The 16,689-nt window shown below is 35.3% G+C and overlaps 1 protein-coding gene across 3 annotated transcripts in view; it reads left to right on the top strand.

Moving 5' to 3' along the window:
- SLC25A21 (solute carrier family 25 member 21) overlaps positions 1 to 16,689 on the top strand; it is a 224,407-nt gene that overhangs the window by 114,960 nt on the left and 92,758 nt on the right. For all 3 annotated transcript variants that reach the window (XM_057367793.1, XM_057367709.1, XM_057367633.1), the window contains exon 2: positions 13,622 to 13,670. In XM_057367793.1, the coding sequence (XP_057223776.1) occupies positions 13,622 to 13,670 (49 nt within the window). The remainder of the gene's footprint in view (positions 1 to 13,621; positions 13,671 to 16,689) is intronic.

Below are 16,689 nucleotides of genomic sequence, written 5' to 3'. Positions count from 1 at the left end.
GCTGATTTTATTACAGTACTTGGCCCTGACACACATATTTTTGCAAGGGAAATACGGACATAATCAAGGCATATAGAGTTTCTTTACTGGCATCAACAATACTGTGGCCCACTAAACCATGGCAGAGGCATTTTATTCAGATGACCCTCTAAAGATACCATGTTTATGTTAAGATTTACAGTTATCTTTTTTTACTTGGCATATAGCTGACCACTGTTAGGGCTTAGAGCTTGTATTAAAGAAATAAACAAGGGCATTGTAGAGTCCTCGCTTGTTTTGTGGGTTCATTTTGTTCTGAAAAAAAAAAAACAAAAACCAACCCAACTCATTTTAAAACCTTTCATGGAGAAAATGCTTTTGTGAGAAAGGTTCCTTAAGAATTCAGTTACATACATAGTTACTGACCAATAAAAATCATAAAAATTTTGGTGTTTTCCCAAAGGAAGAAGTTGAAAATTTCTATCATTTACAGTCAGTAGTGGTAAGTCCTCATGCTTTTAGTGGAAAATTACTTCTTCTTATCTGGTGATATTTATTTATTTAAGACGTTTATCTCTTGGCAGGTTTAATGTTACCAGCCTCCGTGCCTGTGATGGAGGATTGTTGCCCTATCTTTGTGTTAAATAGGGCTACAACCTTTTCCCTTCTACTTCTTCTTTGGGTTTTTGTTTTGTTGGAGTTTTTTTATGCTGGCAAGCTGCTGATGTAATTAAGTTTTGGAAAGAAGAGAGGGTGTGGGCGCCTGAAAATATTAAAGACAGGTTAATTCTAAACATGGCTTTGCATGTTGACATTTCCCAGTTAACAATCAGCTTTATAGTGGATTTCTCTTGAATCTTTGCCATGATGTGCTGCCAGCAAATGGGAGTGGTGAAAAATACTGGGAAAACCAGTGACTACTAAAATAACACAAAATAGTGGTGCTGTCATCACCTGTTGCCACAAGATAGAATTCGACAAAAAATGCATGCAGTAGAAGATCTTAGATTATTTGACAGCATTGTGCATACAGGTCACATACAAGAAAATAATTTATATTGTTTTATTCTATCCACAGGTAATTATCCACTTGATAATTGGTCATTGTGTTTTAGTTGACTTGGCACCAAGAATCGAGTTCCTTCTAGTACACATATAGGCTTCTCTGAAATGYTGAGAAACTGCTTCCATTTTACTGAGCAGGAAATTCAATCCTGGATATCTTGTTAGAAAGAGCAGTTGTTTTAGGCCCCATCTTGTAATTGGGGTGAATTTTTGTATTTTAATCCTGTAGTGAGTGTTCTTGATATTGGTAGGACATTGGAGAAGAAAAAGAAAGATGCACCTAGATTTTTATTTCTTTGCAGACTTATGCTTACTTCAATACTACTTAGCTTGGATACATGAAGTTTGAGTATATTCTTCTTAAGACATCTTTTGGAATTTTATCCTGTCTCCATTATTAAAAAACCAAAAAGTTACAACTGCAATGGAAATTTTGGACAGCAGCAAATCAAAGATGACTTTTGGGGGTTTTCTGTACTACAAAAATATTCAATTTCTTATTACTTGTGTAAAGTACCTGACAAAATTGTTAAGCTTTTCCTGCAAATAAGTACAAATTTTTTAATGAAAACTCAGATCTTAAACTGGCACTTATTCAACTTACTTTTGACAGTAAAGTGTTCTTTTTTTCAATGTATAATGTTATAAGTACTGGAATAGGCAAAAAACTCCAACAAAAATGCATTTAAAAATCTTAGGAAGTTTTGAACACTGGGTGAAAATTAAATTTTTAGAGTCTTAATTTTTTTCTAAAAAAATTAAATATTATTTTAGGTGTGTAAAAGATTGAGAATCTCTGTTGTGAAAATGCTTTTAGTAGTTTAAATTATAGTAGTTGAAATGGGAAAGAACATTGTCCTAAATTTGCTTTTAAATAGTATTCATTGTTAAAGAGTAAAGAGTCTGTTTTAAGGAATTTTTCAGTAGCCGTCTGGAATGGACCTAGAACATTTGTACAACATTAGTTTACCTCTACTTTTGGATTATAAATCTTTCCAATAGTTAGGGAACTAACAGTAGTTGAGGTTTTCATAAAAATGTCATGAAGTCCTATCAGCCACAGAGTTGCTTCACAACAAATGGAAAAAATCATGGGTTATTCAGTTTATATTGCAGCAACTATTGGAGAGTTTGGAAAAAGCTGTTCAGCTATCTTGATGAGAACCAAAACATTTTCAGAAGTCATTCAAATACAGATTAGCAAAGACAGTGGTAGAAAGCCACTTTACAAAACTAAAATGAACACAATTTTGTATGTTAACATGCAGGAATTGTTCAAACTTATGTGCCATTATAAACTAATTCTGAAATTTTTGCTTTTTTGTGGTCGGTTGTCCTATTTTCCAGGCAATAGCCATCTGATATAGAGCCTCCCACTGATGGCAAGTTAGCTATTCTTTTTTGCCAAGTTTCATGTATGTCCATATAAAATCACTGATTTAAAACATATGTTTATGGTCATAAGTAATGTTTTAGAGCATATACACGTTATTTTAGGATATATTTTGTCTAAAGTTTTATTCATAGATCTTGAACAAAAGGAAGTTTGCAAGCAGGAATTAGTCTTCTTTGATTTTTTTTTTGAAAGATTTCTACTCATAAAAGCAGGAAATTGAAGCCATTGTAATTTAGTGAAGAAAATGAGTGAGACCTTACCCTAGGATAGCTGATCCTATGTCTGCATGGTTTCCCTCAGAGTAAGAGACTTCACAATACATTTTTTGCACTTCAGCTTATTCACAGTATTGTTCACCTCAGCAGCTGTTCCAAAGCAGGCTACTCTAAGAGTGTCAAACAGTTATTGTTCTATGTTGTGCAAGTATATTTTTGACAAATTTTTTATGGGTTTTTTAACTGTTTGGGTATTATTACTTGGAAAAATTATTTTTTTTGTTGTTGTTGTTTCAGAAGAAAAATAAAGTTTTGCTCTGCATTATGTAAGTGCTTTGTAATGGTAATATTTTAGGAATATTCCTAGTCCTGCAGATATTTTTGCCTTTGGAAAGCTGTTTCTTTGACAGTTTTTGGATCCCAGGAATGTCCCAGTCCAGGGTGCTGTATTTTCAGTGTAAGATGGACTAGTACATAGAAAATCACCATAATCTATATTACACATTTGCCATAATTATACATACTTCTATTTGATTTCTTCACGTGGGCTGAAACTGGTACTGTCATTTCAGTATTCATACATCTAGATACTTCACTATATGTTTATATTGATARCAAAAAAGATGGAAAAAAATCCACATCTTGTTAATGATTGTTCAATTATTTTTAGCTTTAGGGGAACAAAAGTAATCATGTTTCATTAATTTTTAGTTCCCCTAATTTTATTTATTTATTCATGTTTCTCGTTAGTTRTATATGGAAATATATTTGACCTCTGGTTTAAATCAAATCTTTTACATGAAAGATGAAAGATTCATTTCTGTAATAAATGATGAATAGGTCTAACTGTCAGCTATAGACTGGGTCAAGCACTGTGTACAATAATGTGCACTATGTACTAGAAAAGAACTTTGTGGGAGTAAACTGAGGTGTAAAAGTAATCTCTCAAGGTTCATAGTCCTGGGGAGAAAGTTGCTTCTGTAGACTGCTCATGGTAGAGACTTCTTGAAGAACAAGGCTTCCAGCCGCACTTGCTAGCTAGCCAATGTCCATTTACTGAGGGAGGTTATTTGGTTGTTTATGCACCTCACCACAAATGCCTTTGAAAGTGTGCTGAATTGTTTGGAGGTGTGATTAACTAAAACTTTCCTACAGAAGTCTGAAAGGTTGGAATCTTAAAAAAACAAAACAAAACAAAACAATATTTTTTGCATACAAGAGAAAGGTATAAAGGGGTAGTTTAGACAGTTTAGACAACAGAATCATTTTTGAGACCCTATTACTTTGTATACATCCTTTATATATTTGCCTTGGGTTAGCTAATGCTAACAACACCCAGGTAATTTGAAGATGTCCATCTCAATGAGTTAATATAATGACCTTTGTGATCAAGTACCAATAACTTGAATCATTTAGCATACACTCCAGCTGCTGTGTTGAACAGCTTTTTTTTATTCCACCAGGGCCTTAGTTTGATGACACAAGCTTTTAGTGCACCCTGACCATGAGTCTGTAATGCTTCTTGGTCCTTCAGCAACAACAGACCTTTCTCCTGAGCCCAAATCCTACTGGATATTGGAGTGTGTTCTGTGATAAGTAGAGGTAAAAAAGGAGTGATGGGGGTGTGACTTCCTTTACAGTGAGTGCCACAGCTCSTACAAGAGTCCCAGTGTCCTGGCCAAAGAGGCTCATGCTTGCCTTTTCACTTCCCTAGGATTCCTGGTTGTGTGATATTTATACACTGCGATGTTGAGCTGTACACAGAGAACTATCAACAGTTAATCTAAGCTCAGGATCCATTCCATTTTGACACRCCAAATACTGAGCTATTTGTAGCTTTTGCAGGTAAATCCAAAATAGTAATGCCTCAGGTGATATTTCCATAGTGAGAACAAATATTTTTTCAAAGTTCTGTATCTCAAATTTTTAATTTGCATTTTGTTGAAACACTTGTAGTGGTAGAGTCTTTAAGGACAGGTCGTAAGGCTTATGGACTGTTGAATGTGTGACAAAGAGGCCATAAAGAATCTGGTCAGATGTAGCTAATTAAAGGTAAATGAAGGACAGCTGCTTTTTATGTTGCCAGCACATCTTTGATCTGCTCTACCCCTCAGACCTCTGTGGACAAGGTAGTTAAATACAAACTAGGAGGCCTATTTTAAAGACATTAAAACCCTCCAGGGCAATCGAGTGACAGTCCAAGCAGCCATAAGCTGTTTGCTTTATTCATTAGAGAACTTTAAATGTGTCAAGAAATAAAATAATGTCCATGCTCTTAGATCAGCATTAGCAATGAAGATTACAACAGCTCTGGGATGTATGAATGGGCAGACTTCTTATGAAAACAAGTTTACTGAGAAGCATTTTACTATAACAGCAGTGAAAATATCAGTTACACATTTTTGTTGCAGGCATATTGATTCAATATGCATTGAAATATCTGAAGCTGTAGTGACACAAACATCATGTGACCCAGTGCTGACCTCAGTGGTCCCTTCAGTCATGGTTTGAAAAACTTCTATTTCGGACACACATGAAGGAAAGAATATGTCATATGTGAGTGACATAATAGCTTGTAATACTTGCTGAAAAATTTATGGAGAATTTGCACCATATATAGCCTTTCACTTGTGTCTAGAGACTCAGATGCTGAAGTTTGTAAACTGCAAGTGTTTATTTTATAACTCAAAGTTTTAATGTTAGTACGACATCAGAAAGACTAACTAAAGAAAAAAAGAATTGGTTAGCTATATGAGCAATTCTTTATTGCTRGTCATTTTGGAAAAAGTGACTTTGCACAGAAGTATTTGTGAATCCAGATATTTCTAAAATTGTTTGCGTATCTTAATTTTTTAGTATTATTTTTAAATAGGAATTGAAAGTTAAAATGAAGCAAATTCCTGTGACATTCTAAATGATAAATTCTGGTGATTCATTCCATATTGCCTCAATATTATTTAAGAACTCAAAGGAAATGTTTGCTCTTTTTTTAATGTTTTGTGCTGTGTTTTGCTCCATTATCTTCTGTGTCAGTACCTAAATGTTACCTTGTTTGACTACATAATCAAACCCCCCATTCTATTTAGACCCACTGGAACATCTTTGGTATTTTAAAATCAAGTAAAGGGAGAAAAGTCTGTAATTTTAAAACTGTATTTTTGACTGTGTCATAAATGCAAATTTTGTAGGGTTTACCATACAAAGAACATTTCTACAAAGCATTTTGCCCCAGAAAGGCTCTGTGTGAGTAGTGCAGTTGGAACTGCATGCCTGTGACAGTGGTATGTGCTATTGGAGTCTGGAAGAACCTTTCTTCCAAAGACTTGTAGCTCTACCAGAAGATTCTTTGTGGCTAGCCATTGAATTTTGCTGGTTGATTTGACAATTCCTTCTAGTCTTACTATAAATATATTTAACTATGCATAATTTAAAATTAACTTGATCCTCCAGATGGTCATAGATTTGTCTAATGGCAGATATATTTCTGCAGCCAAGCCATAGACATGAGGTTAGTCAAGTTGGTAGGTCTRTGAAACAAGGATTTAATTTTTTCATTTTAAGCAGCAAATAAAGRATCAAATTAAACTGGAAGACAGCCTTTGCTTTTTACTCAGTACTTAGAGAATATAAATGAGCATTGAGCAGTTTAAGTGAAGCACGTTAAAAGATTCATGAAGCTGTATTCTAGGCAGCAGTAGGTGTGAAGATGTGGTTATTGTTGGCAGCATGAGCATAATGCCCTTATTTGACTGATTGTGCCTTGCATGTTGTAGAAACCAAAAGGTTCATAAATTTGTGCTAAATTGAGAACAGTTTGCATACATGCTTTGGACATTAAGACTATATATTTTTTTACCCTAAGGCAAGAAATACGTTGATAAAATATTGCAGAATTATGTGAAATGTAAGTTAGATAAGTAAACATTRTTGACTGAGAACCCATGGTTTTGATGAGCATACTTAAAGCTATCACATGGAATCAATATGTATTTGGCTGTGCATTAGACTGAAACAATGTCTATACTATGGTAGAACTACTGTGAAAGGGAATTACAATGGCTTGATAGGACTGTTTCTTACCAATCTAAACATCCAATAAAAATAAGGCAAAAAAAAGGAATTAAAATATAGGCATAATCTCGGGGGGTTTATTTTTTTTATTTTTGCAACAAAGTCTCTGAGGCAAGACAAATACCTTTACAATGTGTTCCTTATTGACAAATGCTGAATTGCAAATGTTGCTTTATCATTACTGTAATAACCTCTCAGTACTCGTATATGCATGTATTATCTCAAGGTGGAATTTGCCCTTCCAAAAGCTATAAATGTTTGTGCACGTGTGCCCAGGTACAGATCACAGCTTAGGGTTGAGTATCTTGTATTCAGAGCATGACTTTTTAAGAAGATGTATACCATTTTCTGTCTTTATTCACTTTACTGCTGTAACTCAGTTTTCAAGCTCAGCAAAAATAATAGACTACAATTACATTTCTTTTGTATATGCAATAGAATTGAACAGATTCCCATCTGGTAATAATGTTCTCTTTAGCTGGGCAGGCAGCAGTGAAATGCAGCAGATTCTGGGTAAGCATGGTGAGCACCAAAGATGAGTTTGAGTTGTCTGATGTGAGGACTGAGCATGAGCACATTTCTAGCCAGATCTTTGTATTGGGACTTGGAGACTGAAGGGGTTTATGGCTGAGCAGCAGATGATCTAGACAATATGCTGCCTGAAACACTCATTTCCAGTGTCTGTCTTGCACACCTCCAGGATGTGCTTCTCCTGCAGCTGAGGAATTTTTACTTGAAACCTTGATGATTAAAATGCTTGTTTGCTGTACCAAGGAGCCATTATTATCTCAACACAAGCTGAATTGCTTTCATAGAGAGAGCTTCAAGAACACTGACCACTTTCAGCTCAAACACTGTAGACCAAAGAAGAGACTTTTCTGTCTGCTGCTGAAGTCCAGGGTAGTTTGGGTTTGATTTTTTTTTTTTTTTTTTAATACCTGTTCCCAACTCTGCTTTGGGGGGTAGCAGTTCTAGATAGTAGAGCTACAATGACAGGTTGTATCTGCTAAGGAACACTGGTAACTAACAAGAAATTGAGCATGACCAAACTCCTCCTGCAGACACACAAAAAACCTTCTAAAATGTGACAATAAACCAACAGCTTCTCCTGGGATCCTCCTGTGATCAGCCAACACATTWTTAAACATAGACATCCTTGTCTGCACCAAGGGAAAAATCATATTCAACAACTTGTTTAATGAACATGTTTTCTAGTATATTTTCTCCGTGTAGACAAGGTCTCTGAGGAAGAATGACTCATGAATACAGGGCTGCCATTATGGAGTACTTTTTGGAGTAACTTTTCATTTCTCCTCATTTTCTAAGGAAAGCATTGATTTAGCTCATTACCTAAAACATTAATTAATGTTTGTGAGAGCTCCAGGGTACCATTAGTTAATCCCATGCCACATCACTATATAGAATCCTAGGCAAGAATTAAAATAAGTGTCACTTTCTTAAGTGAAGGCTAACAGGTAGATCTTTCTCAGTGCAGTCTGTGCATACTGTTGTATAGTTTTTTTTTGGAGCCTGGTTGACATTTCCTCAGAGCCTGGTACTACAACTGAGAAGGGCACAATACGTGACTGCTTCCCTAGGAAAGGAGTGGGCCTTGACTGTCCAGTGAATCTAACATTTTCTGGGTTTTCTAAGGGAGATGTGCCCTTACRGAACATAAGCTTTATGTGTTTGTGAAGATGAAATTGGACAGCCAGCTGATCGAAATTAATTAACCTGTAGAACTGACTGCAGGGATGCTTTTTTCCAGGCATTGATTATTTATGAAATAGTGCTGTTACAATCAGGAAGAGAGTCGGTGCTTCATCTTGTCAAATGGAGTGTTTTAGCCAACAGAAAAGCATATTTAAGAGGAATTTGTCATTGTTTTTATTAGGATACAAAGATCAACACAAGATTCTTTCTGTCAGACATATATTCTCAGAAGGAAATGCATAGTACGCATAAAATATTTATGATCATTTTGTACATTGTAACTATATCTATGTAAAAGCCAAAATAAATATCAAGTGTTCCAGCTATACAATATACAGTGCCTGATGTGTTTATTGCCACATTTTCTATGACCAGTCTCCTGTCTGTTGTGTTTCTCCAGTGACTGTGTTATTCCAGGGAAATGAGTAACACAAGGGGAGGAGGGTTCATAATGGCTTCGGCACTGTAGGGGGTTGTCTGAACTAACACATGGATCATGCTCTACATCTCTTGGATCTGTGTTGAATCCGTGTTCGTGGTGCTTTGTGCAGAAAATATGTAGAGGGTGAACTACTCAGCTTTCCTTGAAAGACAAATCAGTGTCTATCACAGGCACTTCACACTTTTCATTTCATAGCTTTTGGTTATCGATGAAATGCTGAAGACAAGTATTTGTCCTCTTTAAGGAGTTCCAAAGCCAAAATGGTTCTGGTTTAATCTGTGTTATTCTGCAAGAACTGTTAGCTGGATTRCATTCTTTTTCTCCCTATGCAATGAGTAGATGAAGTATGGGAACCCTTGCAGAACTAAAGAGACCTATAATCCTCTGCTGCTGAAACCTCAGACTTTCACATTTTGCCAGATGGATTGTGAAAATTRTAACACATTTTAATTGTCGAAGTCATGCTATTCTTAAGTCATGTATGATTATTGACACAAGATTTGTGTATGATGGAACAGTGCAACAAAGGATAAAGGAACTTGAAATAACCACCACTCACCAAAATGTTTGAAGAGATGTATGTGAGGATTCCCAGTCTGAAATTTTAAGTGTGAATCTTGTATAGGGAAATGTAATGTAATCCATAATGGGAAATAATTTAAAGACAGAAGATACTAGTTGGGAAAGGAAAAATGCTTTACTGAGGAGGGTCAGTTTGGGGGTCAGTATTTTCTGATATTTTATTCCCTCCATGGGCTCAGTTATGGAGCAGAATGTTTTACATAATAGAATGTTGGACTTCCTTCTTGGTTGTTGATATTCCACTTGTGTATGCTCAGAGCACGTCAACGATGACAGCTGCTTATTCCTTCAACACACAGATTTTGATTATGTCTTGTTTTATGGTTGGTGTTTGGTTTTCACAGGGAATGTTTTCCCACCCAGAAGACAACAAATGTTTGACTGRCCCAGTAATTGTTCTTTCCTATATTTCCTTTGGGCTCTTGTTCATCTAGTTGGATCTGAGTTGTTTTAAACATAATTAGGCCATCATAAATCACTCTGGGTGAGTTTGCATGTGACATCACCAAGGAGACCCAATGGGACGATTAGAGTATTTTTTTGGACAAAGTATTTGTAGCTATGTTAACTACTTTATCATGGAAATAAAGTTTGTAAACAGTAGTCTTTGCAGAGTGACAAGTTAAAATATATTGCACCCTGATAGAGCTGTTCAGTAAATTAGATTTTCATAGTGCTAATTGAATTTGTCACAAAGCTGGTGAATGTTAGCTAAAGAAAGAGCAATATATTTTATTTTATTGAGCACATCTCAGAGTGCTTGTAATATAGCAGGGCCACCACACTTTCTGGGCAGTCTATCAAGTAGGATGTTGTAATGATTTGCATSACTACTATAGTGGATGGAAAAATGTAGCTCGTGTTTGTAGCTGTTCCATTAGTGTCTTGCACAGTGTGCAGTCCTTTGGTGCTCTTCAGAGAGCTGTGTCATAATCCCAGCATCTTCTGAAGAATTCTGTCTGCTGAAATCGAGTAACTATACATCGTTTAGAACCCGGTGCGTAATTATATGATGAGACAAAGGAAAGATTGAGAAAGGCAGATAACCAATAGAATCCTGAAGTTATCAAAACAGAGCTCCTGCCAAGGACCTTGGAATTCATCTGATTCAGTTGCTGGAAAAATGCCTGAATTCAAAATTATCCTATGAGGACCAAGAAAATGGAGCCAAATTCTGGCACTGTACAGTTTTCTCCCAAAATGGTCATTAATGCTGCAAAAACAGAATAGGGTGAACAACCCTTGGCCCCATGCTTGGCCCCCTACTGTAGGCTCTATCTGCCARAATAAGATGGAATAGATCAAAAATGGGGAGAGAGGGAAGGTTGGAAAAGGAGTGCTTAGAAAAGGAGGGTGGTTGGAAAGGGAAAAACTCACAGCCTGTGCCCCCTGCCAGCACTGGAACACTCAGTTGCAGCTCCACTCACAAAGCACCTGTTGGCAGCTGTTGGAGCAGTTTATAGGTTTTGGGACAGAATCAGGACAGAAAGTCTATGTTCCCTTAGTTGAAATGTGATATAGTTTTATTTTAGTAAAAAAGAAGCAATTCCTGGACAATAATTACAGCAATAAATACACCTGCACASAAATAATGGCAGCTTTTACTTTCATTAAAAACAAATTGCATTCTTTTTAATGAATCTCATTACTACTGATATTAATATCCTTTGGCTGATATCACCTATGTTGTCTTTCTTTTAACCAGAATTGAAAAACAAAACAATGTTACATGGAGTGGGAAGAAAATACAGCAAAACAATAATCATAAATATTTACTTAATAATATCCCTTAAACTCAGTGGCACRAAAGTAAGGATCAGGAACTGTCTGGTGAATTTTATGTTTGGCATTAGAGTGAAATGATAGAAAATAAGGAAAATTGCTTATGTTAAATTAGAACTCTCAGCAAGTATTTTATGTTAGGAACTCAGTTTAAACATTTTAACATCTTCACAAATGTTAATGTGAATTCCCTTTAAATGCATTTAATAAATAATTTTAGCATTACAGTTTACACCCCCCCCCCTTTTATTAGTAACTCCGAAAGTTACTTGTGTTCATGTGCAAAAACTTTTACAGTTCTTTGTTTTTTGTATAAATAGCTTATTATGCATTAGGAAAAATATATAACAGTTATCAATTATATGTGTATTCAATATGTAAAGTATATCAAACAAAATAAACTATTATTTTTAAATGTATTTGTTGTAGTCTGAGCTAAAAGCTCTATTGCATTTATTGGCTTCATGTCCTTTGACTATAATGAGAATCCTCCCTTTGCTAATGCCCTGGATCAGTTTAAAAGGCTTACTTAGCAGGTACCTGTGTTGCTCAGAAGGTTTGAAAAAAGTTGAAATAGAAAGTATATAATATTTTGTAATTTAATGCTCTCTGATATAAATTTTAAACCACTCACCAGTTTTCTTTTTCTACCTGAAACACTAAACTTATTACTTAAAAAATAATTGAAATATGGAACTTTCAGCCTCCCATAGATTTATATTCAATAATGAAAAGGAGCTCAAGTTTCTGATACTACAGTGTATGCCACTCAGGCAGAAGCTGATTCTTGCAGGAAGCCCACCGAGAACTTTTCTCCATCAAGTCTGTCAAAGAATAGGGCCAAATACAAATTCCATTTATTCAATAGTTTTTCTGTGGATTATTTTGAAATGTGATTTTTCTCTTTGTGTAAATTTCTATACCTTTCTTAGAAAAAGAAAGTAGTTGAGTAGCAAGTATCAAAGTGTCTTAGGTATTAGAGACTGTTAATTTTAGTGACACCTATGCTCAGATATGTTCTGTGCCATTAGAAGACAGGATCTGGGTCTTAGGACAGTGACATCTGAAATAGGAGAGCATCTATTGGAAYGTAAGCATGTATGGTATACATGAAGAAAGGAATTTGCAGGTATTTTAACTTTTCCTGAATCAAGGTTTTTAGAAACTTAGGYCCAAATCACCAAAAGTCACATCTGATATTACAAAATTTCTGTAATTRTTTTTGCAATAATCATAAATAAATCAAATACATTCATTCAAGCATTGTAATAAGTATAGTCTTCATAACCTGTTTCTGCATGATACAGGATTAAATTTATTATGCTGGGTAGAAAGTGTAGGTGAATGTTCTAGGGCTCCTAATAAACCAAGGCACAGTAATTTCAAAAACATTGTCATTATTATCTAGGACATGTATATATGTATTTTCTTGGCTTTTCAAAACTCTGTAAGATTTTTTTAGTAGTTTTTATTATGCCTGCAGATTGACAGTTCTCTAAAATACACTTTTACTGAGGTCCTGATAAATACATCTCAATTGTATTGTTTGCTCTTTAGAATGAGGCTGATATGTGAAATGGATAGTAGAGTAGGCAAGCCTAGAAAATTTAACTAGAAAGTTTTGCCTGGATTTTGTGTGGACTTTTCATGAGGTGTCAGGTGGGTGGAAAAATCAACAGAACCAGCTTTGAAGGTGGTGTTGACAGGTGTGTTTGGGACCTCCCAGATCTCTCTGACATTGGCATTGCCCCCCTGAGATTCACACTCCCTCTTCAGGGACCTGGGAAGTCCCCAGCACGTGAATGAAGCGCTAATGATGAGCAGTGGAGCAGGAGGGGAAAAGCCAGGACTATACATCAGCATCAGCACAGGGCAGGACAGAATGAAGAACCAGAGAGGCTGCAGCTCAGATACTGAGGAATCAGCTGTCATTTTAATATCAAGCTCATTTGTGCTGCCAGCATTGTCCCAAAATCCTTAGAAATTATTCTTGTATGACAAAAAAGCAAGTACCAACCTGAACTCCCTTCCTTTGTCACTCTCAGCAGGACTTCATGTATTTATTTATGATGCCAGTCCAATGTTCCCACTGTTCTTAAGTCAGAAAACAGCAAAAACTGAGATTAAATTGATTGCATATAGCTGAAGTCCTCAATTTCCCCACTAATGAACCACTAGCACCGTTTATTTTCAAAAAGCCCAATGTCTTATATACACTACAGAAAAGTATCTTTAATATATAAAGTGTATAAGAACTGTAGCATCAATATGTTTGGGGTTTTACTTTTCAAATTTCAGAAACTATTGGAGTCAATGAAACTTAAACTCTTATCTGTACAAATGCTTATTAGGTCTTTCTTTATTATTCTTTTATAGGTCTTGTAGAAATTTGCCTGATGCATCCCCTTGATGTAGTGAAAACAAGGTAAGATCATGCTTGAACAGGTTTTGTTGACACTGGAAGATTTCCAAATTACAAGCTGTCAGAAAATAAAATCCTAGAACTTCTCCAACTAAGATAACTTTTGCCTTTAATGACATTTATATTTACTTACCTTTATCTACAGTATTTGACAGATGGAATTTGAGTAGCATGGCACATTTCTGATTCGAGGTCATCTAAAGGTGTTAAATCTGCTTGTGACATGTATTTTTACTCTTGTAACACAATGCTATGACATGGAAATGGCTAAAGCTAAATTCACTTACTATATGTGATATCTGCACTAATGCTTTTATGTATAATTAGGAAATACCATATTGCCTCAAAAATAATTTTCAGGGTTTTTTTTATAAAAATAATAAAAGATTATTCTCTTTGTAAGCTAAATAACTTTATGATTTTATCTTTTTAAAGATCTTTTCGTCTGTATTCTGTTTTCTGAATATTTGTTCTTATATGAGTATAAATGAAAAAATTACCTTGAACATTTGCTCAGGTTTGGTGTCTTTAAGGTTGATTGCTGAAATGGAAAAAGTATAGTTGTGTTTCTGGTTTCTGGAATATCCTATTATTTTTTATGCTTTTTAGTTTTTAGATAAATTTACAAGTGTTACTGTGCATGAAAAGCAAGTCAGAATGAGATACATACTGTTAGAAGGAGAAAACTATTCATGCCATGTGTGTTATGCAGTGCCAGTAATTACCATATACTGCTCCTGAAGCTCTATCTAGATCCCAATTATGTAGATAGAAAATCTTCAGTAGGAGACTAATCAGCCCCAAACAAATGATGAGGACAGCTGTGGTCTCTGGAATATGCTTCAAGTTATCAACTGTGACTTCATATTCTAGTTCCAGTCAGCCAATGTGTGAGCTTTTTGTGGATGCATTTTGGCTTCTGTTGAAGTCACATTCTGTTCTTTGTCTGAGATGAGACCTTGAGATGCCTTTTGTTTGCAGCAGGAAGCCTTCTTCTGTCTGTGGTCATTGCCCAACACCAGGAGACAAGCTCCAACCTCATTAACTGCTGCTGAAGTGCTGCAGGTTCTCCTCAGAGCTTGGAGTTTGCTCAAGCAATTCTGCTGTATCCCTTTGTAATGTGGAATGTGTTGATTCCTATAGACACAAGGTGCCTGGTAATTTTGAGGGTTCTCTTTGCCCCTCCAAATGCTACTGAAACAATGCTATTAAGACAAGACTTACATAAGAAGATTGAAATTAAAGACTCAGAAGCAGCTGTGTACAAGCAAAACAAATACAAGACCAAATTTAAAAGAAAAAGTTTGTCTTGCTCTGCTGTCAAGTGCTCCCCACAAGATGTGTTTTAGTGACTTGATTTTGGCAAGTTGTGCTATAACTCAAACTTTGGTTTTATCTTTTCCCATCTTCCTCTTTGTACTGAACTGTCATGTTCTTTTGTAGTATAAATGTAGATCATTCATAATTTAGTATAAGCCACATATCATAATGTATCAGAACATGCATTAATTGTGCATTGATACTGGCAGTCAACAGACATACTTTCAATTTTCTGATAGAAACCACACAGTTGACTCTCAGAACACAAGGACAGATGCCCTGCCCTCATTTCTTGTTGAAATTTAACTGAGTTTTACACACTTTTAGTGTTGAAAAGCCTTTTCAGTCTGAGCTCCAGAAATGTAAAGCATTCAAAAGTCTATGGGGATGTTTGTGAAGCTGTAACAATCCTTAAAAAGACAATAAAAAATGGGAAAAATTGGGAAACCTTTAATGTGAAATGTGAATCCAGAAACAGTGGAATTTTTCGAAAGAAGCAGGAAAAAGGAAAGAACAGTAGCTGTGCAGAAGAATCAATTATAGATCAGAGTTAAATTGAGAGGCTGAATCAAATAAAGAATCCATGAAACCAATTTCTTCATTTGAAGAACCTTCCATTGAGTTAACTCTTCCACTSAGTTAGCTGCAGCTCTTTGCAGAAATGGGTAACAACCATGTGCTGTTTTTTCTAGTTTGTTGATGCAGATGTATTCAGAGATATTACACAGATTTTGCAGTAACTTTTCTGCAGATCTCAGCAGATGGTAGTAGTTGAAAATACTTACATTTTGAAAGCAAATGACAAAACCAAGAATAGACTATCCTTTGATCTCATCCATCATTGTACTGTGTTCCTAACATCATGCTTCTTTCTTTCATTTTGTAACAGTCCCAATTTACTGTAGCAGATTAATTCTTTGATGGCCTTGAAAGTTCAAATGAAACATGGGTTTTAATTCTGAGCTTTGGACATAGAATATCTTCTAATACATTTTCATTGACTTYATTCCTTTCTGGCAGTGCCTCTAAGTACTGTTGTGTACTTAATCTTTTCCAACATGTCATTGATAATCTGCCATTTCCTAATCCCTTCCCGCTATTATAGTTTTGGTGATTGGTTTAGGGTTTTCTTCCTTTTGCTTAGGTGAAATGATATATGTAAGCACYGTATGTTGTTTAATTTTTATGGTGTTTTGAGTTTCCTGCCATTTTTTTTCTAGAAGTATGTTTGGTGAAGAGGGTCCTGTGGCCATTTCAAATTATTGGAATCTCATTGATCTAAGTTACTGCTTTGAAAGAGTTTAAGGAGGATGTCAGAGGCTCACATCTAGTGGATGGTGGTTTAGTATCTTTGCTTCATTGATATTTTGTGCATGTATATGTTTTTAATAAAAAATTGGAGAAAATAAAGTTTCTGTCAAAAATTATTTTGAAACCCTGGAAATGGTTTGGCTCCTTCATAACATTTTGCAATATCTTTTCTGTGTTTAGCAATTTTCTATTATTTTACAGTAACAATGCTAGATTTGTTTATCTGCTCACATCAAGGGAGGAACAGTATATAAGTACATGCTTATAAACCGTAGAGAATCCAAATGCTTAATGAAGTGTTTTTTCCTAAGTGTACATCTGAAAATAATTTTATTTTTTTCTCTGCTAGAACACCAAAGATCACTACTCTAAGAAATTCCTGTTAGTTAGA

Source organism: Malurus melanocephalus, unplaced genomic scaffold, assembly GCF_030028575.1.
Source record: "Malurus melanocephalus ecotype Western Australia unplaced genomic scaffold, MMel_1.1 scaffold_0, whole genome shotgun sequence".
Taxonomy (NCBI): Eukaryota; Metazoa; Chordata; class Aves; order Passeriformes; family Maluridae; genus Malurus; species Malurus melanocephalus.
This window is presented reverse-complemented; position numbering and strand designations above follow the sequence as displayed.